Raw genomic sequence first — 26713 nt, forward strand, 5'->3', positions numbered from 1 at the left:
TTTTTTCCGTCTTGATATCATCTCTGGTAAATTTAGTTGTATTTTAAGATTTTGATTTTTGTGTTTCTCAAGGGCTTAGAAGGTCTTCAGGGTTATAAATTACCCATCTCTTGGTTTTTTGTTTTTTGTTTTGTATTCTAATAACCATCCAACCCATTAGGAATTTTCGTGGCATATGCAGTGACTGGAGGTGGGGTGTACTTGTTGTTTAGCTCTCTAGTTGCTTCAGCACTATTTTGACTAGTCAGTCAACAGTAGAGAGCACTTAATTATCTGTTGGCAAAATCAGCAGAAGCTGCCGACCCTGCAGGGTCTCCGTACTGGAACCCAAGTGTAGCTCCCCCTGCAGGGTCTCCGTACTGGAACCCAAGTGTAGCTCCCCCTGCAGGGTCTCCGTACTGGAACCCAAGTGTAGCTCCCCCTGCAGGGTCTCTGTACTGGAACCCAAGTGTAGCTCCCCCTGCAGGGTCTCCGTACTGGAACCCAAGTGTAGCTCCCCCGCAGTTGTGACGGCCTTGTCTGGTCATGTTTAGTGGAGCTGCTCTGCTCTGTTAGTTTTGAAACAGGTTTGCTTTCACAGCTTGTGGATAGCCTGAATCACATAATGCTCTGTCTGTGCAGGTTTGAGTTTCTTTCTTTTCGGGAGGAGTGATGATTTAGTTTCCTGTCCACAGTGCCCTCATTGAAGTAGCTGGTTGAGACTGCGTGTAGACATGCTTTGATGTCTCGTCTGTCCTCCGCCCTCCACTCCTGCTTTCCTCTGTTTTGAGTGTCTTAATTTCCCCCCTGTGGTTTTGATTTTTGTTTTGAGACAGGGTTCCATAGCCCAGGCTGACCTTGAACCCTTGAACTCCTTATTCTGTCTCTATCAAGTGCTGAGACTATAGTCATACACCAAGCCACCTAGATTTTTGAGTATTTTGTAGTTTATGTCTTAGGACTATGCTCTGTTTGTGATCTTCAGTGTTTTAACAAAACTGGTTTTTAGCAGAGCAGCATATAATGGAGGATATGTTTTAACCTCAGGGCTGCAGCCAAATAGACTGTCTTGGATTTTATGGTAGGATTAGGTTTGTTGGTTATGATGCCTTCATTTAGGGTCAAGCTTTTGAAGAAGGGGATGAAAGAAAGAGCATTAAGGAGTCTAATTGTATTAGTCAGGGTTCTTTAGGAACAGATCTTATATAGTGAATCTGTCTGTCTCTCTGTCTGCATAGAGGGCAGATTTATTAGACTGACTTACAGCTGTTGTCCAGCTAGTCCAACAATGACTGTCTACCAATGGAAAGTCCTAGAATCCAATAGTTGTTCAGTCCGTGAAGTTGGATGTCTCAGCTGGTCTTCAATTCCCAAAGAAGTAGGCTCTAATGTCGATGAAGGAACGGACTTGCCAGCCAGAGTGAGAGCAAGCAGGCAGAGAGCAAGCTTCCTTCTTCCACGTCCTTTATATAGGCTGCCAGCAGAAGGTGTGGCCCAGATTAAAGGTGGAACTTCCCACCTTAAAAGATCCAGATTAGAAGTGGATCTCCCCATTTCAAATGATTTAATTAAGAAAAAAATCCCTCATAGGTATGCCCAGCCATTTGGGTTTTTGTTAATTTCAAGTGTAGTCCAGTTGACACCAAGAATAGCCATCACAAGGCCACCCCTTGTCAATGTGACACACAATCATATTTCCTTATGTCATCCTTAATTTCCAAATGAAAGCAATAACTAGGTCATAATTACACCTAACATGATATAACTATCCCTCATACAAACACAGTATAAATTTAGAATAGGTGGCAATGTCCCTTGAGGGACATTCTTTTAGTATCTCAAACTTAAATATGATGGCCACTGATATTCTCTTAATTGATGTTAGAGTAAGTACATGCATGATAAAGAACTGGAGGAGAGAAAACACAAGTATCTTTACAAACACATTCTAAACAAATACATCAGAACTACGTGTGCAAATTATAATCCTTGTCTCTGCATCTGGTTGTGTGGCATTAGCTGGTATTTAGAACTACCTTCCTCTACTACCCATTCTGTATTTCCTCCACCCTCAGCAAGCACCTCAGCAGGTCTTGGCTCTTCTCCTGGAGGAGTGACCCATACTTTCATTCCTGAAGGGTCTGTGCCCTTTGTCATCTTTCCTGGATTAGGTTGTTGTAGTTTCCTATTTTCGGTTGTGAGCCTAGCCTTTAATGGCTTAGCTATCCCTCCAGCCTGGTTGTTGTAGTTTCTAATTGACTTTAATCACAGGGCACAGTAGCACCAAGAGATGCCCTAAAGGATCTCCGGCACTCAAGACAGAATCTTTCTTTCCTCCATTTTGGAGCAGCAATCCAATTCCCTCTTGGTAATCTGGATCAGCCGCCTCCCGTAACAATGTTCTTCCTCCTTAGCCTCCCAAAGAGGCCCGGGAGAAGTCTGAGCTTCCAGATCAATGGGATGTTTGTTGTGTCTCCTGGCAGAACTCCCCACTCTGCCACCAGATTTCTGGGCCAGTAGACTTTAAGGTCATGGGAACAGGAAGCAAAAATTTTCCTAGTAAATCACTAGGGATGATAGTGAGTGGAACTATTTCCTTTTCCGCCCCTTGACTCCTGAAACCATAGATCCTGACTCTGGGAGAAGACGTATCATATATTGGATGCTGATTCAAAGCATATAGCATATTCTGGAGAACCTGCCTCAGTCCTCCAGGCTACTGCTACCTAATTGGTGCTCTACTGGTCTTCAAAAGGCCACTCTATCTATCAGGTCAGCTGCTTCAGGATGGTAGGGAACATGGTAAGACCAGTGGATTCCATGATCTTGGGCGAGTTCCTTGGTCAGAAACAATACTATAGAATACTAAGACAGTGGATAAGGCATTCTGCAAGTCTACAGATGGTAGTTTGGGTAGAATCATTAGGTGAAGGAAAGGCAGATCCATAACTAGAATAAGTATGTACTCCAGCAAGGACAAAGCATTGTCCTTTCCATGGAGGAAGTGGTCCAAGAGTCAACCTGCCACCAGGTCACTGGCTGGTCATCGGGGGAATGGTGTCATATCGGGCTCAGTGTTGGTGTCTACTGTTATCAGATCTGGCACTCAACAGCCGTTGTAGTCAGTTGTTCAGACTTGGTGAGTAGCAAGCAGCCCATCTTGTCAAGCCCATGTACAACCTCCATCTCTGCCACCATGGCTACTTTGTTATGTGCCCATTGGACAATGACAAAAATGGCTGGGGAAAGAGAAAGAATGTCCATAGGATGAGTCATCTTATCTACTTGATTATTGGACTCCTCCAGCTGAAGTTACCTTTTGATGAGCATTTACATGGGACACCAAGTATTTTCACATCCTTCACCCATTTGGAGAGATCTGTCTACATACTTCTCCGGACCTCTTTCTTACTAATCTAATAATGCTCCTTCCAAGTCCTTGGCCATTCAGCCAGTTCATTAGATACAACCCATGAATTAATGAATATTTGTACACTGGCCATTTCTCCTTCCAAACAAAACATGACCATGTGTATTGCCCAAAGTCCTGCCCATTGTGAAGATTTTCTTTTGCCAGTGTCCTTCAGAGTTGTCCCAGAAAGGGGTTGTAATACTGCAGCTGTCCATTTCTGGGTGGTCCCTGCATAATGTGCAGAATTGTCAGTAAACCAGGGTAGTCTTTTCCTCAGTCAACTGATCATAGGGAACACCCCATGAGGCTATATGTGCATGCTTAGGAGCAGACAACATAGTAATAGGAGTAGAAACCATGGGCATTTGGACGACTTCTTGAGTAGCTTCTTTGTGCCTTCAGGACCTGCTCAGGCCTGACCATGTATTTACCTTCCATTTGATAATGAATTGCTGCTGTGCATGTCCTACTTTATGGCTTGATGGGTCAGATAACACCCAGCTCATGATGGGCAGCTTGGGCTACACAGTAACTTGGTGGCCCATTGTCAAGTATTCAGTTTTCACTAAAGCCTTATAGCACGCCAAGAGCTGTCTCTCAAAGGGAGAATAGTTGTCTGCAGATGATGGTAGACCCTTGCTCCAGAACCCCAAAGGTCTCATTTATAATTCACCTATAGGGGCCTGCCAAAGGCTCCAAACAACATCCACATCTGCCACTGACACTTCAGGTACCATAGGGTCTGCTGGACCATGGTCCAAGTGGTAGAGCAGTCCGCACAGCACCCTGGACCTGTTGAAGAACCTTCTTCTGTCCCAGGCCCCACTAAATCTAGCAGCTTTCCGAGTCACTTGGTATATGGGCCAGAGTAACACATCCAAGTGGGAAATGTGCTGTCTCCAGAGTCCAAACAGACCCACTAAACATTGTGCTTCTTTCGTGGTGGTGGGAGGGGCCAGGTGCAAGAACTTACCCTTAACCTTAGAAGGAATGTCTGCATGCTCCACACCAGGACTCCTAAGAATTTCACTGATGTTGTCAATGTAGTGAATCAATGTGATATTTTGCAGAAGAGGCAGACAGTCATGATCTCTTTGAACTAAGTAATGACATGGGGTTGGAGAGTTAATAGATCCTTGAGGTAACACTGTAAAGGTACTCTGTCAGAGGTTGGGAGTGGGAGCACATTTTCTACTGAGATGAAGAGACTACTTCCTCAGGTGAGGTAAATCGACTCTGAGTCTGAGGGTTCAAACTTCACAGCTTCAGTAGGATCCTCCCACACATCTGGATACCAAGTTAAATTTTATTCTTTACCAATTAGTGCCCTTAATTTTAACACTGAGGCTGGGATTTGAATTTTCTTTGTAATCCATCAGTCGTATACTAGGGGCTTTGGTTTGATTTTCTACAACTTGAGCTCTGTGGCTGCTGGAGAGAAGATTCTCTTCCATGGCACACTTAGAAACCTTTATTAGTGGTATTCAACCTTCCTAATGATGACCATTTAATACCGTTCCTCATGTTGTGGTGACTCACAACCATAAAATTATTTCATTGATACTTTATAACTAATTTTGCTACTCTTATGAATCATAATGTAAATAGCTGATATGCAGGGTATCTGTGACTCCCAAAGGGGTCGTGAGCAATAGGTTGAGAACCACTGCTTTAGGCTGTATGTACATCTATCTGGAGCTGGTCAGTTTTATCACTGAGTTCATTGTTTGCCTTAACTAGATTCTGAGATGCTAGAAGTTGGTTAATTTTATTATGAAGCTCATTCTTTTATTTTGTCTATTTATCCAGAGATGCCAGGGGTAACCAACTAGCATCATCATTTTCCTTATTTCTCCACAAATTGTCTAAAGTTTTATATACAGAGTTACTGAATCCATTGCCTCTCACATTTGGTGAATCAGGATAATCAAATGTATTTGTCTCCTTAAGTTTGTAAAGTAGTTCACACTATGGGCTTTCAATACCCCCTGAGCTTCGAGGAGAGGCTTCAGTAACTAGAGAGGTCTTAGTAACTAGGTGATACTTTAAAAGATTTATCCTTGTACTTCTGTTGCTCTAGAACCACTTCTGGTACTAAAATCAATATTAGTCAGGGTTCTTTAATGGCACAGAACTAATAGAATGAATGAATGAATGAGTCAGTCAGTCTGTCATCTGTCTGTCTGCTGTCTATCTATCATCTCTCTCTCTCTCTCTCTCTCTCTCTCTCTCTCTCTCTCTCTCTCTCTCTGTCTACCTATCTATATATAAAGGGGATTTATTAGAACGGCTTAACAGGCTGTGCTCCAGCTAGTCCAAGAATCCAGTAGTTGTGTAGTCCATGAGACTAGATGCTTCAGCTGGTCTTCAGTGTACACTGGAATCCCAATGCTCTAATGCCAGTGAAGGACTTGAAAGCAAGCAGGCAAAGATTTAAGTTTTCTTCTTCTATGTCTTTATATATAGGCTGCCAGCAGAAGGTGTGGCCCAGATTAAAGGTGGATCTTCCCAGTCAAAAGATCTGGATTGAAGATGTATTTTCATACCTCAAAGATCAGGATTAGAAGTGGGTCTTCCCACTTCAAATAATTTAATATAGAAAAAATCCCTCATAGGTATGCCCGGCCATTTGGATTTTAGTTAATTCCAGATGTAGTCAAGTTGACAACCAAGAATAGCCATCACACTAATCCTCCTGAAAGGCTACATATAATCTTATCACTCAGGAAGCAGAGGCAGGAGGATTACTATAAGGCTAAAATCAGCCTGGTCTCATAGAGAATTCCATGCCAGCCAGGACTATACAAAAACCCTGTCTCAAAACAACAACCCGCCCCATACACCCTGAAATACTGTGTATGTTCCTACTAGGAATAAGTGTAAGAAGTGACATAAGATGAAAGTGAAATTCGAGGTAAATAGCCTTTTGTTACTCGAGAGTCTCCAGTCTGTAATGGCTCTTGACATAAATGTGTAACATCAAAAATGGAAGCAATTTACACTCTGGAATTTATTTCTTAGCTTAAATACTTGCATGAAGATGTTAGGACCATTCTTTTTATTTCTGACCTTCTTCTGTCAGGGACCCTTGTTTTTCTTAAAATTGTCTCCTCCATTTCTCATCCTCCTTTGTCCTTAAAACTGCCCATGAAACTCTGCGTGCTCTAGAGCTTCCTTAACGCATGTTACTGACTCATTCTGGTTTTCTTCCTTCCTGTTTCATCTCAAAGTACTCTTGAATTTAAATCATGTATACTGTCCTTGCCAGAACGCCTAGCTAATTAAAAACTGGCGTTTGCCAGATGTGGTGCTGTATGGCTTTAATCCCAGCACTCAAGGGCCAGAGGCAGGAAGATCTCTGAGTTCAAGGCTAGCCTGGTCTACAAAGCAAGTGCTAGGCCAGTTAGGGCCACAGTGAGATCTTATCTCAAACAAACAAACAAACAAACAACAACAAACACATCACAAAAACTTGGGTTTGCTCCCTTTCTTTCCTTAAGTCCTGAAGAAAAATGAAGGTAGTTTCAGAAATAATCTCCAGTTGATGTCTGCTCCTTGCTCTCTTCTGGGCTGATGGCCTTCCTAGAGTTGATAGTAGCTCACATTCTCTTCTGGGGAGATGGCTTTCCTGTACCTTCTTTGTTCTCACCTGGAGAACTAGAAGTATGTTTGAAAATATTGACAGTTCATTGTGTCTCGGTGTGAACTAACAAGAAATGAACTATCGAGTATCCAAGAATGTATGATTACACACTTGGTAGCTGGTGGTAGAACTCCCTCGTACATTTTTGAAGCTGGGCTTAACCGGCCTCAGGCTAAGGAGCACTCAGAGGTGGGATGGCTGTAGTTGTTGTCCTTTGGGATGTCCTGCCTAAAACAGGGTAGTGATGAATTTTAAAGTCAACTTTGGTAATGCCTCTACCACAGTGCTTGGCACACAGTAGGGTGTGTTAATTTCTTTCCTGTCCCTGCAGGCCATTCACCTGCTCCCCCTCTATGATTTTCCATAACACAGTTTTTACTTGGAACCAGCCTTCTGCCAAGAGTCTCAGTTTGGTTGTGTACTCCTACAACTACTATTTTTGGCTTGACTTCCCTCTCCAGCCACACAGTCACCTATTGTACCAGCTGGCTGATGTAGGTCTCCAACCTCAGAGGAACCTTGTTACTTAGCAGTAAGCTGTGTTTCTCTGAAAATGTGGCATCCTTCATAACTAGTTTTCTTTCTTTACCATTGTTGATGAATCATCTGTATGCATGTCTTGTGTGATCCTGAAATTGGAACTAGAATTAGAAATTTAAATTGCTTAAGTCGGCCTCCTAGAGCGCAACTGAACAGGTAAGAATTCTATGGAGACTTGCAACAGTTTTTGGCCTGCTCTGAGCGATATGAGTATTTCAAGTCTCGAGGGTGAAACACGTTCAAAGAAAGTAACTGGCAGTTTTGTGTGATGTTCCTGTAAGTCAACACATAAACATTTCCTTACTTGTTTTACTTGCACATGCTGTGGCATTTCAGTATCATTCATGAGGAAGAAGTATAACCACGGTTATAGCAAGTTAGTGGCTAAGGGTGGGTAGGATCCAGAGGTGTGCAGAGCTCAGGTCGGTGTTCCACATAGGCGTTCTGGGACTCTAGCTGAACTTTCTGTTACAGAGAATCAGCAGACGCAGTCTGTTGATTCTGTAAACTTGTTTTGAGATACCGCACTGAGTATTATTTTGAGGCAGAGAGGGAAAACTGTACCTTTCCCTCAGGTGCTTTTCCCCTTACAGAGCTTATGTTTCATCCCTGAGGACTTTGGATGACTCAGAATTGAAGTGATGGGTCCTGGAATGGGTACCTGACAGGGATATGGGACTGGAGGTGTGATACTTTGTGCTGTAGCCCATGCCTTTCTGTTTTCTGTGGTTCTGTGAGTTCTGTTTATGGTCACCCCAGCTTTCATTTAGTATGTCCAGAGAGTTTTCTGCAAAGCCATCATCCCCCATCTAGTGGTTGAAAAGGATATTTAACTGTCGAACTTTACGTGTAATCTTGAGTCACGTGCTGAAACAGGTAAGTCAGAGCTGGAGAGCTAACCTGTCTCTTTAAGCTTTAAAGGGAGCTTCTGTGTATAATTAAAGCCTCAGAATTAGGTTATCACCACCAAATATAAAACAAAAGTCAATACAAACAGTTTTATATTTAGGACCACTGGATAGTATGTGATGCTTTATCAAGTAATTATAACCCCCTCCATGCCTGCATTTCCCTAATTAATCAGGGTGAACACAGGAAGCTGTGTGAGGAGTAGCGGAAGAGGAGAGAGGGTGGAGAGATGCTGCTCGGACTTTGTTGGGCGTCTGCTCTGTGCAGCTGATCCCGCTGCCTGCTGTCATGAATTTTCCCCGTGAGCTTCTAACATAAGAACTTTAAAGAAGTTCTTTGTATCCTGACTTCTAAATTTACTTTCTGACTAGGAAGATTTAACTTCTGACCCCTGGTCTCATTTGTGGATTGAGATGCCAAAATTATATCGTAAAGTCATAAGGAAAACTTTTTATGATCGTATGTGTAAGCAGTTACTTAGCACAGTGACTGAAACATGGTATGTGCTCAATAAATATTAGTACCTGATGTTTTTTAATTAGTGAATGGAGGGATGAGGCTCTGTGTATGAGGCCAGTTAGCAGGAAGAGCACATTAACAAGCCATTCATACCTCATTCACAGACGTCCTCTTTGGCAGGGAGCACTCTGGTGGTCAGAGGACCCCAGCAGCCGTGGGGCTCGGGTGGCCTGTCTGCCACTGCCCTCTCCTCATCCAGGCCTAGTCTTGCTGACTTGGAAACACGCTATAGAAAACTCAGACACTGACTGTATATGCGTGTACACATGTGACTGATATGGGTTCCTTTTATTATCTTCTATTTTTATTATTATAGATCATCAATACACATATAGGGTATTTTTGAGATGGCCATTTGAGAACAGAACTCTAAGAAAAGCTGTGCTCCTCACCAGAAAAGAAAGTAATGTGGTTATCAGAGCACAGACTTACAACATCAAAGTTGCAAAATTTTTACAGTTTTAAACCAGCATATTTATTGAAGTCACTGTGATAAGAAGGCATTACATGACAGTTTGATTGGCAGTTTTTTTCCTGTGTAATACAGGAGAAATAGTGTGCTATGAAATCTGATAGGTGCCTCAGTTCTGTAACAGGATTCCTATGATAGATTACAGTTGGATCGTCTGTCTTGCCTTGGACAAACAGTTTCAGGAAGGAGAGACTGGCTACAGCCATTTCCTCACTCAAGCCCTCACCCCACACCTGTAAAGGGTCATAGCTGGCTTTGCCCCTGGCAAACCCCTCAGTTTCTTCCTCTCGAAGCTGTCCCTCACCGTGTACACTAATAAACAGTTCTATCTTCTGGGGTCAGATCCTGTCTCTTTCTGCCCTCTGTCTCTTTACGCTGCTTCAGAAATCTACCATGAAATCACTATCACCATAGATGATAGAAAATGGCGTTTCAGTGGACTGGAAGGTGTAAGCACTCTACAGGTGAAGTATGGTGACTCTGTGTAGTGGGTCAGAGCAGTGTTAGGACAATCAGACTTGTGCTGACGTTACAGCTCTAGGTATGATCTTGGGCAAACTACTTGTCCTTCCTTTACCTTAGTTTTCTCACTGCAAAGCGGGTCTTAGAATGTTGTAATAAGAACTATGGTGAGACACTTATTGTGTTTTATGTTGTGCCTTACATATGAACACTTAGAGATTATAGAATTGATTAGAATATAATTTTTGCAATTGAAATTCAAATCTGTTACTCTTAATGCAGTATTTGATAATATAAAGTATGACATTTTTAAAAAAGGAAGATGAAGATGAGAAAGGTTAGACACACATCGTGATGTCTGCCAATGATAGCATCCTTAGCACCTTGTAGGCTGAGGAAGGACTGAATTTGAGGACACAAACAAACACAAAAAAGATATAATATGCAAATCAAAAAGAAAAGGTTAATGTGTCTGGGTCTAGTTGCACATACGTTAATCCCAGTATTCTGGAGGCAAAGGCAGGTGGATCTTTATGAGTTCCAGGCCAGCTTGCCTGGTCTACAGATTGAGTTCAATAACAAGAACCTGTCCTAAAAAACAAAAAGATAACATTCTTAATCTTAAGATTTAAGTACATAGTTGGTGTGTATATGTAGTACATTCTATTCTATATGGTTGAGTAGTCAGAATTTAATATAAGCTCACGGTTTTAGAGAAATCTTACAGCAGCAGATCAGATTTCTGAGGCTAACAGGAATGTTGTTTCTGATTCTAACTGTTCATGGTAAGTATGAGAAAGGCTGGAGGGATTTAAAACTTGCAAAATCTGGAGAAGTTTTTTTTTCATCCTTAGAGAAAAGAGGATTCTTTTTGGATTTTATGAACCTTTCCATCTTAGGTAAAAATTCTATTTCAAGTTACTTAAGAATTCAGCATCTGTTCACAGTATGGTGACCATAGTTTAAGGTTGATCTTTTTATTTTTAAGAAGAAATTTTATTTATGTTCTATTTTAGTGTTCAGTGACCAGTGACTTGGATTTTCCAGCACAAGTCATCCCATTAAAGACCCTGAATGCAGTTGCATCGGTGCCCATAATGTATTCTTGGTCTCCCTTACAGCAGAATTTTATGGTATGTAAGTAATGTAGCTTTTGTTTGTTTGATAATGGATTTGAATAAGAAACATGGTATTTTTTTTGTTATGGTGCTAAAGATAAAATAATTTTTAAAATCCACCAAAATGATAATCACTTGGAGCGTTTTTTTAAAAAATTAAGTTTAAAACCATTTAATGTTCTTTTCCTGCATTCTCCACAAGAAAAACAGAAGTAAACACATTAGCAGATAAAGTTTATAGTTCTTATTCTTTAAAAGTACCATCAGTGGCCTGTGACCTCAGCCTGACTTTTCATTTTATTAACTGAGAGCTTGTCATCAAACAGTTTTAAGGAAAAGTTAAGAGATAGTGGCATGCCTGTATGTCCGTTTGAGGCCAGCCTGCTCTGCATAGCAAGTTCTAGGATGGCCAGAGCTACATAAGAGAGAGACTTTGAACGACAGCGTGTGATAATGTACACTGGGAACTATTTGTAGGATTTATAAAGCACAAGTTAGGGCATGTCTGTCCAGAGAACACTGGTCAAGCTCTGGTAATACAATGCTAATATTTAATTCTTTATGCAAATAGAATGAAGGAAGATAGATCAAGAGAAACTGAAGAGTGTATTCTTGACTTGTATTGTTAAATAAAAATACACAGTTTGGGGCTAGGAAGATGGTTCCATGTATGCACGAGACAGTCAGGCATGGTGGTGTAGGCTTGACTTGTAATACCAACATTGGGGAGATGGAGACAGGTTCCTTGCTGGCCAGCCAAGCCTCATCAGCAGTCTAAAATCCCAAATAACTCAAGGTGATACTGAGGAACAATACCTAAAGTTGGCTGTTGGCCTCTTACATACATACTTACATGTACCCACATGAGCACGTGCACACGTGCACACGTGCACACACACACGCGCACACACACACACACACACACACACACCACACAAAACAAAACCACCATAGTTTTGCTCATGTGATGTATGTAATTAAATGTTGAGGATTTCTCGATGAAGGTAGAGAATTGCTGTATAGAATTGCTTGCTAGAAGTTTTTGTCTTTCTTTTTTTTTTTAAATAGTAGACCTTTGTACTTAGTGACTTACACTTCTGACAGTGGCAGTTAAAGGTAAATTTCAGTTACTCCTGTGAAGTTATGTTTACTTTTAAGGCTTCATTAAGAAATACTGTGTTTGAGAATTATTTTGGTACCTTAAATGAGGCTTCATATTTTCAGATTGGAATTGTGGAAGAATCTAATGTTTAAAGTTGCCAGAGAGTAGTTTAGATCATTTTTGGGCTTTGCTGGTCACTAACCAAAGCAATTAGATGGCTGTTATGGCCAGCATGTGTTTTAGGGAGCAAAGTTAGATGACTACCACTGAGAAGACAGATATTTAATTTTGGCTTACTTTCAAAGAAATGGACTTGCTTAATTTAGATGGGAGTTGTGTACGCAAAGTGAAATGAAACTTGAGATGAGTGTGCAGATATGCTTGGACCTGAGAGTGTGTGGATATGCTTGGACCTGAGAGAGTGTGTGGATATTCTTGGACCTGAGAGTGTGCATATATGCTTGGACCTGAGAGAGAGAGAGAGTGGATATGCTTGGACCTGAGAGAGAGAGTGTGTGTGCAGATATGCTTGGACCTGAGAGAGAGTGTTCAGATATGCTTGGACCTGAGAGTGTGCAGATATGCTTGGACCTGAGAGTGTGCGGATATGCTTGGACCTGAGAGAGAGAGAGAGAGAGAGAGAGAGAGAGAGAGAGAGAGAGAGAGAGAGAGAGAGAGAGAGAGAGAGAGAGAGAGAGAGAGAGAGAGCGCAGATATGCTTGGACCTGAGAGAGAGAGAGAGAGTGGATATGTTTGGACCTGAGAGAGAGAGTGTGTGTGCAGATATGCTTGGACCTGAGAGTGTGCAGATATGCTTGGACCTGAGAGAGAGAGAGAGAGAGAGAGAGAGAGAGAGAGAGAGAGAGAGAGAGAGAGAGAGAGAGAGAGAGAGAGAGAAAGAGAGAGAGAGCAGATATGCTTGGACCTGAGAGAGAGAGTGCGGATATGCTTGGACCTGAACAAAAACATTAAGCTCTACATCTTCCTTTTATACGTCAGACTTTGTTTTGTCTCAATTTTCATTTCCTTCTTTATCTAAACTTTTGATAAACTCAAAATTTGTTATCTACTGATCATTTGAAAAAAAAAGATCTTCTTGTTTCTTAGTTGCCTGACGGCCACCTGTGTATCTCATGGTCTATGCCAGTATGTTCTTTCCTGTTGATTGTTGTTGTAGTCTAGTCCTAGGCTTGTAACATTTTAGTACTTGAAATATTCCCTGTGTCCTCCAGTGAATCTTAGCCAGTCTGTCCTGTTTTTCAGAGTTAATTTTCTAAAACTCAAAATTTAACCAGTACCTTGTTTAAGGGCTTGCACAGGCCTGCCGCAACCTAGTTCCTTTCTATCTGCTTCAGAATCATCCAGTCTTGTATGGCTGCTGTCATTTTTATCCTTTTGAAACTTCTCTTCCTTCTATGATTGTTGTTTTTTTGTCCTTTGTGTTCTCAAGTATTCTGGTCTCCCTATACTTTTCTTTGGCCCTTCCCAGCTATCTGTTACACTTTGATGTAGACTTACCCGTCTTGTTTACTAGCATAATCAACTTTGATGTATGACTTGTTCATCAAAGTATTGAAATATTTTCTGTTGCTATAGAATATTGTGATTTTACAAGCATAAATCCTTTTGGCATAAACTTTAGCAGGACCATTGATACTGTTTCATATCTGTATCATTTATTTTTTTGTTGCTGTGATAAATCACCAAGACTAAGGCAACTTATAGAAGGGAGAATTTATTTGGGCTTAGTTTCCAGAGGGATAAGAATCTATCATGGCAGCCAGAGGTGTGGTGGCTGGAGCAAGAAGCTGAGAGATCATCACATCCTCAGCTGAATCACAGAGCAGAGAGAGAGTTGAGGGAGAGGGAGAGGGAGAGAAAGAACTAGAAGTGGAGTGAGGCTATGGAATCTTAAAAGTCTGTATCCAGTGACATGCTTCTTCAAGCAAGGCTGCACCTCCTTAACCTTCTAAAGATCACTACCATCTGGGGACCAAGTGTTCAAATACATGAGCTTATGGAGGAGATTTCTCATTCAGACCACCATAGTATCGCCTAGAATTTTATTGGATTGAATGTCTTACTTCCCACATCATCAAATGAAGTCAATAACTCCTTACTTTTTTTTGATGAGTATTTATAGTTTATTTTGATAAATATAAGTCACATTCATCATTTGTATTACAGATGCCTCAAATTTTATTATCTGCAATAGGAATGTTTTATTAAACTTGCTGTCTAATGTAACCTGTAATGTAATCCTTTCTTAGAGGTTCTTAGGGAGGATTGCATGTGAGATTAAATATAGTTACAGTAGTTAAGAGTTTGCTCTAGAGATCTGGGGAAAGACAAGTGCTCATGGAAAATACTGTTCTTAGTTATCTCGTTGACTTCTGTGTGGTATTGGGAATTGGGTACTGGGAACTGAGCTTAGTCTTCAGCGTGCTGAACAAGTGTCTCCCATTTAATGAGCTATATTTACAGTATTTCTCACATTGAGGGCTTAAACATTGTGTGTGTGTGTGTGTACATATGTACATGTATCTGTATTTATGTAGCATGACAAATGTATGGAGGTCAGAGGACAGCTTGTGGGGAGTTAGTTCTTTCTATCACCTGAGTCTCGGGGAGGGAAATCTGGTTGTCAGGCTTGGCAGCAAGTGTCTTTACCGTCTGAGCCATCTCTCTGGTCCTCACAATGAGTTTTAAAAAATATTTCAATAATTAGAATACATCTGGTTTTAATTTTTTTAACTTTTAGGTGGAAGATGAAACTGTTTTACACAACATTCCTTATATGGGGGACGAAGTGCTAGATCAGGATGGCACTTTCATTGAAGAACTAATAAAAAATTATGATGGAAAAGTGCATGGAGACAGAGGTGAGCGATATGTATATTCTCTTGGGGGCTTTGCTAAAGACTCAAGATGCTTGGTTTCTTAAGCATAGGGTTTGTAAAAAAAATTTTTGTAATAAAATTAATTTTTGTGCTTGACTATGACGGACTAGCCTGGGCTTACAGGCCTACATTTTTAATGTTTCTTTATTATTTTCATGGGAGATCTTATTTGCCACTTGGTAACCATCAGTAACTGGTTATGAACTGTAGCAGCAACAACATGTAGATTTTATAGAACTGAGTGTGTGTATTTGGTAAGTGTTAAATAAATAGTAAAATTAACTAGGTTTAAGGTTCTATTTATGGGATGTGTACTTCAGAAAGCCTCCCTGCTCAAAAATGCCTTTCTTCAGGGCTGCCATAGCTCCTGAAATGGAGTCAGCAGAATCCTGGATTCAGGTTTCTGTGTACAGGAAACTCTCTTGATGGTTGAGAGAAGGGAGATGTGGTCATATTTAGTGGAAAACAAGGTTTGAAGTAGCCAGTCAGTGACACAGACTGGGAGAAGGCTAAAGCCACAGGTCCTTGAAGATTAGGCGAGTAGTGGGCCCTGGACCATTTTGGGATGGAGTGATTCCTAGGAAAGCAACAGGTACTAAAGATAAATGCTGTTTTCTTTGCTGGCTGTGAAATGATCTTACTGGCCTCATTTGCCCGTCATGTTACCGTACTGTGATGATAGGCCATGGCTGCTCTTCCAGATTAGGAAACACATACACAAACTTTTGTCTTTACACTTTCCCCTCTGTTTCTGACTGACTTTCAGAATGTGGATTTATAAATGATGAAATTTTTGTGGAGTTGGTAAATGCTCTTAGTCAATATAACGATGATGACGATGATGATGATGGCGATGATCCTGATGAAAGAGAAGACAAACAGAAAGACCTAGAGGACAGTCAAGATGGTATGTTGAAAACTGGTTTTTTATATGGGCCTTACATTATTCTTTTTTTTTAAAAAAAAAGTGTGGAGCCAGTGATGGCTCAGTGGTAACAGTGCTTACCATCCATCCAGCCTGATGAATTCAGTGTGATCCCTGGGACCTACACTGTGGAAGAGAAGAACTGACTCCTAGGTTGCTCTTTTATCTTCACATGAGTGCACACTGTGGCATATATCCACCCATACACATACATGTAATAAATGTAAAAAACACCCCACGTGTGGGCAGAATGTAATCCCCCCTTTCTCTTGTTAAATGTTTTATCTTAGTAGTATGGTCAAATATATTCTCTGCAGCACTTCATTCTCCACTGGAGCTTTTTGGTTTTCTTTGCCCAGCAGAGGAACATGATCCTTCTTGGGCTTTGCTGAGCAATCATCATAATCATCTTTATAATAACATCATGTATTATGTATATTGTATGCTAACTTCATAGGCACCAGTCACTTCTCCTTCCACAGCTCTATAATGTAGGGGTTGCTGTCAGATCCATTATAGATTGGAAATGGGTTTAAGGAGGCTTGAAAGCTCAGAACTTACTGAAGAGTGCAATATTGGGAAGAAGTAGAGGCCCGAGCTCCAAGATCATGACCGAGGCCTGACTTCAGAGCTCTAGTATTGTGTGGATTATTAGAAACCAGTCCATCCTGTGGCAGAGCCCATCATGCTGCTGTCCTCTGCTCAACAAGCCTAGTATTAAGGCAGCATAGTAGAATTTAGGGGAGAATTGCAATTTCAAAAGGCATGTATTCTTTATAACTCACCTTAGGGGTCAACTGGATGATTGCAAAGTTCTGCCATGCTACTGGCAGATCTGAAGATGGGTTAGTGATCATCTCTGACACAAAGTTGCTAATAATCAAAATTGGGGGGTTCTGTCTTCCAGTGCTCTTAAAACGTCTCAGATTTGAATTTCATGTTTTTTTTTTTTTTTTTTTTTTTTTTTGGTTTTTCGAGACAGGGTTTCTCTGTGTAGCTTTGCGCCTTTCCTGGAGCTCACTTGGTAGCCCAGGCTGGCCTCGAACTCACAGAGATCCGCCTGCCTCCGCCTCCCGAGTGCTGGGATTAAAGGCGTGCGCCACCAACGCCCGGCCTTGAATTTCATGTTTGTGCTTCAAATATTCCCAGCTTTTCCATTAGAAGTAGGTGATATAGGGCTTGTTGGCACATGCTTATAATCTCAGCACTTGAGAGTGAAGGCAGGAGAGTCAGAAGTTCAAGGTCATCCTCAGCTACATAGTGAGTTTTATGCCATCTTGGAGACATTAGGCAAGCCTCCCCCACAAAACAAAACAAAAGCCCCAAGCCAGTCAGTCAGAAACAGAAGAGAAAGGTGGGCTGGCAGCTGGCTCACTGGGTAAGAGTGCTTGCTGAGCAAATCCTGACGACTTGTGTTCGATCGCTGAGTAGAAGAGCACTGACTCAAAGTTCTCTGACCTTCACACACACACACACACACACACACACACACACACACACACACACACACACACACACACACACCCACACCCACCATGGTGTACACACTAAAAATAATAAAACAGTCATCAAAGGTTTGAAGTCAACCTGGTCTACTTAGTTGCAGGCCTATTAGGCCTACATAGTAAGAGACCTTGTCTCAAAGATTCCTCCCCAAAAGTGAACCAAAGTTGACAGTTTCTTAGAAAATCAGCTTTGGGCCTGGCAGTGGTGGCTCATGCCTTTAATCTCAGCACCTGGGAGGTAGAGGCAGCTGGATCTCTGTGAGTTCAAGGCCAGCCTGGTCTACGGAGTGAGATCCAGGACAGGCACCAAAGCTACACAGAGAAACGCTGTCTCAAAAAAACCAAACAAAAATCAGCTTTGTTGAGATACTGTGATACAGAGACAATGAGATTGAAACTTGTTTCTCCCTTATCACAATTCACTGTTTAGATAAAGAAAGTTGCCCACCTCGGAAATTTCCTGCTGATAAAATTTTTGAGGCTATTTCCTCAATGTTTCCAGATAAGGGCACAGCAGAGGAACTGAAAGAAAAGTAAGTAAGATTTTTTTTTAAATATAAGGAAGTCTTGCATGTAATTCATCATCTTGGTTTATTCTGAATGGAATTGCTGTATCTGATGAACCATTCCATAGTTTACAGCTCACATGATATATCAAGCACGATCTCTCCCTTCCCTTTCTCTCTTTTGTCCACACCCCCATTCTTGTACTATGTGTTATAAAATGTTTATTGCATATAGAATAAGTACACATGAGTATTCATGCATACAATAGACCCATGTACAATTTACACTAGTATATTGTAGGAAACCTTTTCTGGGCACTGGTAGAGATTTTTATATTTAATTCAAACTAATGTAATGACCTCTTCTGTGATGTACCTGAATTGTATTAATGAGCATGATACTTGCTTTGCCATGCATAATACATGATTGGTTCTTTGTATAAGTAAAGATTGCTATGGGTTAGATCTTTCTGATGTGTTTTAGGTAAGGTAAACATTAAAAAAAATCAAAGCCATGGAAACCTTTTAGAAACTTTTTTCTTTTTTAAGTGATTTTTCTTTTTGCTTTACTTACATTTTTTGTTTGTTCACTTGATGTCAGATATAAAGAGCTCACTGAGCAGCAGCTCCCGGGCGCTCTGCCTCCTGAATGCACCCCAAACATAGATGGACCAAATGCTAAATCTGTTCAGAGGGAGCAGAGCTTGCATTCATTTCATACGCTTTTCTGTCGGCGATGTTTTAAGTATGACTGCTTCCTACATCGTAAGTGCAATTATTGTACGTTTTCATTTTCTATCTTTGTTGTTGAAATGTGGATTAAAGCAACTTGAAAGAGTTGCCATTTATCACAACTAGAATGTACTGGTCAGTCTTGTAGTAAAGGTTGAGCAATATGTTAGATCCCTCTACTGTTATTTTTACCTTGCTTGAGGATTCCTCTGACGTCCTTTGTACACATCTAATTCCAGTCATTGCTTCCCATTAACTTGGAGTACAGGTCAGTGACTCTTCACGAGGCTACTTTATAATGAAGTTATTATTGTGAAGGAACTCATAGCTCAGAGCAATATTGCTGATATTTCTGAACAAGTTTTATTAAGTAACAAATTGGCTGAAAAGGCATTTATATAAACAAGTTCTTGCCTAGTGTTAAAATATTTCTTTTTGATCCTCAGAATAATTGCTTCATAAGTACTTGCATTTCAACACAAGCAAAGCATATTCTTAGGATCAGTATGAAAACTTACTTTTCCCTTGACATTTCTAGGGAGTGAGGTTTCTTAGTAAACTTTCTAGGTAACTAGAATTTATTTTGTGTTTTTTGAGCCTGGGTCTCACACTCAGTATGTAGCTGGAGCTAACCTTGAACTGCTGATTACCCGGATCCACCTGCCTCTGCCTCCTGAGTGCTAAGATTAAGGTATGTGCCCCACTCTTGGCCAGCGGTGACACTTCCAGCTGTATTGTTCTCACCTATTTTAAAAGTTTGGCTTTATCTGTGTATATTTGTTGCTCCTTTCCACTTATAATTTGTTGTAATAACATGTATTTTGGTCTGGAAATATTAAAGTGAGTGAGTGTGTGTGTGTGAGAGAGAGAAAGGGAGAGGGAGATTGTAGTAGTATAGTTTAATGATATTAGAAGTACTTGAAGTAGGTTTCTAGACTTCTAGCTCCATCTCGGCATCGGAAGTGATGCTTTGGCAGTTTCGCTAGCTTGTAACTTGTCTTAATTTCCTCCTTTAGACATTGAGTGAAATTCACTCCATTAGACAGTGAGTGAATGCCTTATTTGGACCTGTCAGTGTTATCTTCAGTAAACTTGAAATAAAGTTACATTAAAAAACAATAAAATAAGCCGGGCGGTGGTGGCGCACGCCTTTAATCCCAGCACTCGGGAGGCAGAGCCAGGCGGATCTCCGTGAGTTCGAGGCCAGCCTGGGCTACCAAGTGAGTTCCAGGATAAGGCGCAAAGCTACACAGAGAAACCCTGTCTCGAAAAACCAAAAAAAAAAAAAAAAACAATAAAATAATAACATGTTTGAGTCGAGTCATCCACTGCCTCTGGCTCTAAGTCTATGCTCTTTTCCTCGACTATCCCTGAGCCTTGGAGCAGGGGGTGCGATCCAGATTTCCCTTTTAGGTCTCAACGTGCTTCAGTCTCTCAGTCTCTGCATCTTGATCAGTTGTGGGTCTTTATGTTAATCACATCTACTGCAAATAGAAGCTTCTCTGGTGACGGTTAAGAAATACATTAACTTATGGTTATAGTCATGTTATTAGGAGTTGATTTAGTATTATCTCCATTTGATAAAATAATAGTATTAGGCTCTCTTCTTCCCTAGGGTCCAAGACTAGTCTAGCCACATATTCTTGGCCCAACAATGGTGCCAGATATAGGTGTCACCTTGTGAAGTGGGACTTACATCCAGTCAGAAAGTGGTTGGCTTCTTTCATGATGTTCCCAACACCACAGCAACAATGGCATGTCTTGCCATGCCAGTCCTAATAGCATCTTGCAGCATTCACAGCTGGGATTACTTTCCCCCTGCATTAGTGTGCATAGCCCCTTCCTGCACTGTGCATGCTAGCCAGTAGGGATGAAGCTTCCAGGTTAGTGCCAGCTTGATAACTTCATGTTCTATGACTCAAGTATGTGATCTCTTTAGCAATAAGGTCTTCTCAGTAGTATTGGCAATAGCCTGTAATGTTTGGGGGCCTATGGGACCTCATTGCTCAACAACTCCAAAGGAGGTAACCTGTTCCTGGCACTTGCCTTTTTATTAGTTAGCCTGTGTTGTCTAGTAGAGGCATTGTTGCCCCATTATAGAGTAACTCTAGTTTACCTTATTTTCTGAGTCAAGATCTCACAGTCAACCTAGAGTTCACTAGGTTGTGTTCGTTGACTGCACATCAAGCCCCTGAGAGCCTCCTTATCTCTGCTTCCCCAGTGCTGGGCTTTCAGATACATCCGGCCACACTAAGCCTTTGTAGAAGGGCTGAGGATCCACGCTCAGGTCCTCATGCCCGCACAGTATGCAGTTTACCTACTGAAGCCTTCCCCAGCCCGGAGTCAGTTCTTTTAAAATGAGTTGTTTAAAGTTTGTTTAATAATAAAAGGTCCATAAGTAGGATTAAATTAAAAAAAAAAAAGAATTAAATGTATCATTGGCTTTCTCTACTTTAAGATTATAAGGCTCCCCGCTTCACGTTTTAAACTTTGCTTTTTTTCTTTATTCTTTCTTTCTTTTTTTTACATTTGTTCATTTATTTTGGGGGTTGGGAGGATATGTGCGCTGTGGTGCTCCTGTGAAGGTCAGGACAAGTTTAGAAAGTGAGTTCTCTTCTCCCATGAGGGTTCTGAGGATCGAGTTCAGGTTGTCAGGCTTGATGGCAAGCACCTTTACTAGTACACAGAGCCATCCCACCTGCCCACTTCTCCTTTTTTAAAAAGGTACACTTGTGTATCTTTCTGTGCAGAACTTATTCTGGTAGGAATATGGATCCAATTCCTTTTCCTCATCTACAAAATTATCTAACTGTTTAGATCATTTGTGGAGAAGTTCAAGTCATTTGCGATACAGTATTTCTCTCATTGTTTATTATCAGTGTGTATTTATTTATTCATTGAGCCAGCTCCCCAGTCCCTGGGTTGTTTCTCAGTTTTAGGTACCTTTAGTGTGCCCATGAGCCTCTACTTACAACACTGGCTCAGTGATTTTGCATGTGAGCACATGTTGGTCGTGGTGTGAACGTGGAAGTCAACGTGTTGGAGTTGGTTCTTTCCTTCCACCGTGGGTTCTAGGGATTGACCTGGGTCATCAGGCTTGGTGATCCTTATCTTGCTGACCCTTTTAAGTCTATTTTAAGAGTAATTTATTTTGAGCTAAAACAAATCCAAAACACCAGAACATGTGGTAATACTGTCTGTAATCTCAACATTATTGAGACACAGGCAAGTTTGCTAGCCTAGGCTGCTATATATCAAAACTTTGGTCAAAACTAAACCAAAACAACCAAAACCCAACTACCATTAAAAAGGTGTGTTTGTGGGGGAACAACTTGGGAATTTAGTTCAATGGCTGAGCCTTGCTTAACAGGGTCCTGGATTGGATCCCTAATATTTGAGGGTAAAGATAGTGAGGAGCCTTTATGGAAAAAGGTCTTTACAAACAATACCACCAAAAAACTCCAGCCAAAAATCTCAAAAGTTTCTGTTAATATCACTTATTTTTAGCTAAATTAAGGTCAGTTTCATCTTGTATAATTTTGAATAGTTTGCTTTAAGCATTGGGCTCCCCCCCCCCCCCCAGCTGAGGACCGAACCCAGGGCCTTGTGCTTGCTAGGCAAGGGCTCCACCACTGAGCTAAATCCCCAACCCCGGCCTTTTCCATTACACGAGAAAACAACCAGTGAACACACCCTAGAATTGAATCCTAGCCATTGGGAGCTTCTCTCTAGAGTCTTAACAAGTAGAACCATTTTCAACTCCATGCTTAATAAATTGACCTTCCTCTAGAAATCAAGAAAGTATGTCAGAGCTAAGTATCGTGATATACATTTGTAACTCTAGTACTGGGGAGGTGAGGCGGGAAGAGTGCCCTGGGTTTAAAGCCAGCCTGGGAAAGACACAGTCCTCCTATCTCACCCCTCCCCGCCAAACACCTCCCCACACAGAGGAATTGTAGATGCCAGAATATTATAAAATTAGGAAGTCTGGTTTCCTTTTGCAATATTTTTTACGTGTTGGAGATACTAAACACTCAAGTTAAATGTTTATAGTTACACTTTATGCCCATCAATCATACTTGCAAGGGGAAAATAAGGATTATGAATCATTCCAGAGCTTACCATGTTTCTACCTTTCTTGGAGGTTGGAAGAAGAGTGGAGAATACCCTGTGATAGATGGAGAAGAGGTTGTAAAAGTAGACTACATGCTTGAAAGATATTAGTGGGTTTCCCCGTGGATCTGGGGAAATGAAAGAGTACACTTTTTATAGCCATATTCAGATACTTTGTGTTTATTCTACAGCCTTCCATGCAACACCCAATACCTATAAGCGGAAGAACACGGAAACAGCTCTGGACAACAAGCCTTGTGGAGCACAGTGTTACCAGCATCTGGTGAGGTTTAGTGCTTTGTTTCTCGGAGGGCTCGTGAGAACTCTGGTGGAGGTGGTGAAGCGGCGCTAACGCTGTCCGCACCCGTACTTACATATGGCAGGCAGTCTTCTCGCCCTCGTTTCTCCATAGCTCTGTGCTGCACAGTGTAGTCTGTTAACCTCGCATGACTCTTGGCTTATCTGTGTTATTTCTGCAGCAATGTCTCTCGGTCTTTAGGATCAAGGACTCTCTACAAAGTTTATGAGAGTATGAGGCGTAGATAGCCCACTTAGACACCAGAAGCTCAGTTAATTGTGTGCAGACGTTCCTAAGCATGGACGCATCCCTTCTGGGAATGTTTTAGGCCACTTGTAGTTTGAGCTGTATCATAGATCCCACAGAGTTTCTTTTTTTAAGTGGTAGAGATTAGGAGTAAGGGACTAGGAAGGTATGAGGCAGGAAAGTTGTTTTTTACGGGTACTATCTTATTTTTTACCATCTCCCCTCTTTGAACAAGCCACCCTTCCCTAGGAACTAAGTGGGCATATATTGCCTGTTGGATTTTGGACAGAAGATGCAGTCAATGGCGCCTGCAGAAGGTATCCTATCTTAAGCAATTTGGTTTTTGTAGAGTGAAGTATAAAACTGTTGGCTCCTTTCAAACTTTCCCTTCTATTTCCAAGAAAAAATAAAAAAATGAAAAATAACAAAAAGGAATTCCTGAGCACTGTTTTATATTCTTTATAAGGCAGAACTTTATTGGCTCATCTAAAATGTTTCTGTGGTCTCTTACAAGCCATGCTCTTACCATTGTTTTATACTTTCTGAGATTGGATTGTGATACTTCAGAATGCAAAATGTCACCCTTATCTTGTTCCTAAAAGTTCTTTCATGTCTTCCTGTGGCTTTGCATCCTTCACAGGAAAAAATATTGGATGTTTTAATAGTAAGACCGGAAGTGACTAAGTCATGCATGTGTATGTTTTGTGTTCTTGTATACTTAATAGTACCTTTAAAGAGATATGTATTATTTTAAGCTTTGAAATAGGAAGTCGGACTTGACACACTTTAGTATGTGAGTCTTTTGATAGAGATTCTCCTTTAAGTGTACTGTTTGTATATGTAGAGAACAATACTTTTATTGTGTAAAATACTCTTATATTTTAACTGTTTTAATTTAACATATTTTACAAATTCATCATGTAGAACTGTCTTGCCTGATTTTTTATCATTAGAAGAAAATATTGGACCTATTTTTATGTTCGGAAATCTTGAAACTATCAAAAGCAGACGGAAAGTGCTTGGGTGTGTTGACACACAAATGACTGTGCTGATGGGTACTGTGAGAGATGTATTCTCGAGCAACTCTGTTATGCGATGTCTTCTTATTCTGGTCCACCAAAAGAAGGGTTAGAACTTTACCCTGATGCCTCCATTTTTCATTTTGCAGGAGGGAGCTAAGGAGTTTGCCGCTGCCCTCACTGCTGAGAGGATAAAGACACCACCCAAGCGCCCAGGGGGCCGCAGAAGAGGAAGGCTTCCAAATAACAGTAGCAGACCCAGCACTCCCACCATCAGTGTGCTGGAGTCGAAGGATACGGACAGTGACAGGGAGGCAGGGACTGAAACTGGGGGCGAGAACAACGATAAAGAAGAAGAAGAGAAAAAAGATGAAACCTCCAGCTCCTCTGGTAAGACACAGCCCATGACGGGGCTTGCTATCGCTTCGCAGGTTGAACTTTCTGAGAGTTAAGATCCTCTGATGCGTGTGTTGGGGAACCAAACTGGTCCCCTCTGCTAGAGCAGTACGCGCTCCTAAGCACAGAGCCGTCTGCAGGGCCCTTACCTCTCCCTTCCCGTAGCTGAATTGTCTGTGCTCTCTCCCCGCTCCACCTGTCAGCCTCGTCTCTCTGGGTTCCTGGAAGGTCTGACGCAATTTGTTCTTGCCCTTGTACCGACCGTTCCCGTCCTTTGATGGAGCGTGATGAAACTGCGATACTTAGTGTTAATCTTGAGGACCTCTGCGTAGTTTCAGTTAGGGGGAGAACAAGTACTGCTGCTGGGTGTATCTTTTATTGACTGAGTTTGAGTTCTTTCAACTCGGTGAACAATATCATAAATGATAATAGACCCCATTTGTGTTTACTTGCTAAGTCTGTGTTGAAAGAAGCAGAATTTCATGGGTCCTGTGGGGGAGGATGAATCTTTTTGATATTGTTTCTAGCTTTACTTAATTCTAAGATACGATGTTTTTACTTAGTTCTAAAACATGGTTAAGTGCCTTCAGCATATCCTGAATTTTGCTTGTTCATATTGTTTAGTTTTGTGTGTGTGTGTGTGTGTGTGTGTGTGTGTGTGTGTGTACTACTATGCCATGGTGTAGGTGTGAATGGCAGCACAACCTCTTGGGTGGGTGCTCACGTCCGTCTTCTTTGAGGTAAGGTCTTTGGTTGTTGCTCACTGCACACACCAGTGAGCTGCTGGACGTTCTCCACCTCTGACTCATTTCCTTGTAGCAGCGCATGTGCCGTGTGCCTGACTTTGATGTGGTTGAGAGGATTTGAACTCTGGTCCTTGTGATAAGAGCTTTTACCCCCCGAGTCATCTCCCCAGCCCCTTAGTCGCCATTCCTGACTAGTGCTAACATTTGGTTTTGTAGAAGCGAATTCTCGGTGTCAAACACCCATAAAGATGAAGCCAAACATTGAACCTCCCGAGAACGTGGAGTGGAGTGGTGCTGAAGCCTCAATGTTCCGAGTCCTCATCGGGACTTACTACGATAATTTCTGTGCCATCGCTAGGCTGATTGGGACCAAAACATGTAGGCAGGTAAGCATATGCATGTTGCTTGAGTTTTCCTGCCTTGCCCACAGTCAGGACAAATCTCTGTCACCCGCCAGTCCCACAGCCGCTCAGACCCAACCAAGTAAACACAGAGACTTATATTGCTTACAAACTGTATGGCCGTGGCAAGCTTCTTGTTAACTATTCTTATATCTTAAAGTAACGCATTTCTACAAATCTATATCTTGCTACGTGGCTCGTGGCTTACCAGCATCTTCACATGCTGCTTGTCCTGGCAGTGGCTGGCAGCGTCTCCTTCTGCCTTCCTGTTCTTTTATTTCTCCTCTGTTAGTCCCGCCTATACTTCCTGCCTAGCCACGACCAATCAGGTTTTATTTATTGACCAATCAGAGCAACTTGACATACAGATCATCCCCCAGCACAGCCAAGTGCAGACCATCTCAGACACCTGCACTCAGGCCCATGGTCCTAATCATCCTCTATGCAAACCTGCTGGGTAACGCCACAAGGAACCCAAGAAGGGCTCCCACAGGGCATACATTAACATCCCACAGCATATGCATTCCAAGAGATTTAAACACAGGCTAATAGGGGCTCATTGTCCAGACTTGGAGCCGTTTGATTTCATTCTGTTCGTCTTCTGAAGGGAATTTCTCTCCCTCCCTTAAGAAATTAAATCAGTAGTGTTCTTTAGCTGTGTTTCAGAGTTTCCCTAGTGTAGAATTCAGTTTGGGTATGGTAGCTTTAAATACATAGAATTGAAATTTTGCCAGACTCTTACATTTAGCCGTGCTCCCAATGTGATGATG

General features: G+C 41.5%; 1 protein-coding gene across 20 annotated transcripts in view; it reads left to right on the forward strand.

The window, feature by feature from the left end:
* The window catches only part of Ezh2 (enhancer of zeste 2 polycomb repressive complex 2 subunit), a 91063-nt gene that overhangs the window by 53009 nt on the left and 11341 nt on the right, over positions 1-26713 (forward strand). For 8 of the 20 annotated variants that reach the window (XM_076566397.1, XM_076566403.1, XM_076566404.1 and 5 more), the window contains 8 exons: positions 10953-11069; positions 14918-15038; positions 15823-15963; positions 17917-18019; positions 18594-18757; positions 23029-23120; positions 24550-24790; positions 25759-25928. In XM_076566397.1, coding sequence (XP_076422512.1) covers positions 10953-11069; positions 14918-15038; positions 15823-15963; positions 17917-18019; positions 18594-18757; positions 23029-23120; positions 24550-24790; positions 25759-25928 — 1149 coding nt within the window. Of the gene's footprint in view, positions 1-10952; positions 11070-14917; positions 15039-15822; positions 15964-17916; positions 18020-18593; positions 18773-23028; positions 23121-24549; positions 24791-25758; positions 25929-26713 lie in introns of all 20 variants that reach the window. The other 12 variants (XM_076566395.1, XM_076566387.1, XM_076566407.1 and 9 more) reach the window with 3 other exon arrangements.

The sequence above is a fragment of the Peromyscus maniculatus genome, chromosome 3 (genome assembly GCF_049852395.1).
Source record: "Peromyscus maniculatus bairdii isolate BWxNUB_F1_BW_parent chromosome 3, HU_Pman_BW_mat_3.1, whole genome shotgun sequence".
Lineage (NCBI taxonomy): Eukaryota > Metazoa > Chordata > Mammalia > Rodentia > Cricetidae > Peromyscus > Peromyscus maniculatus.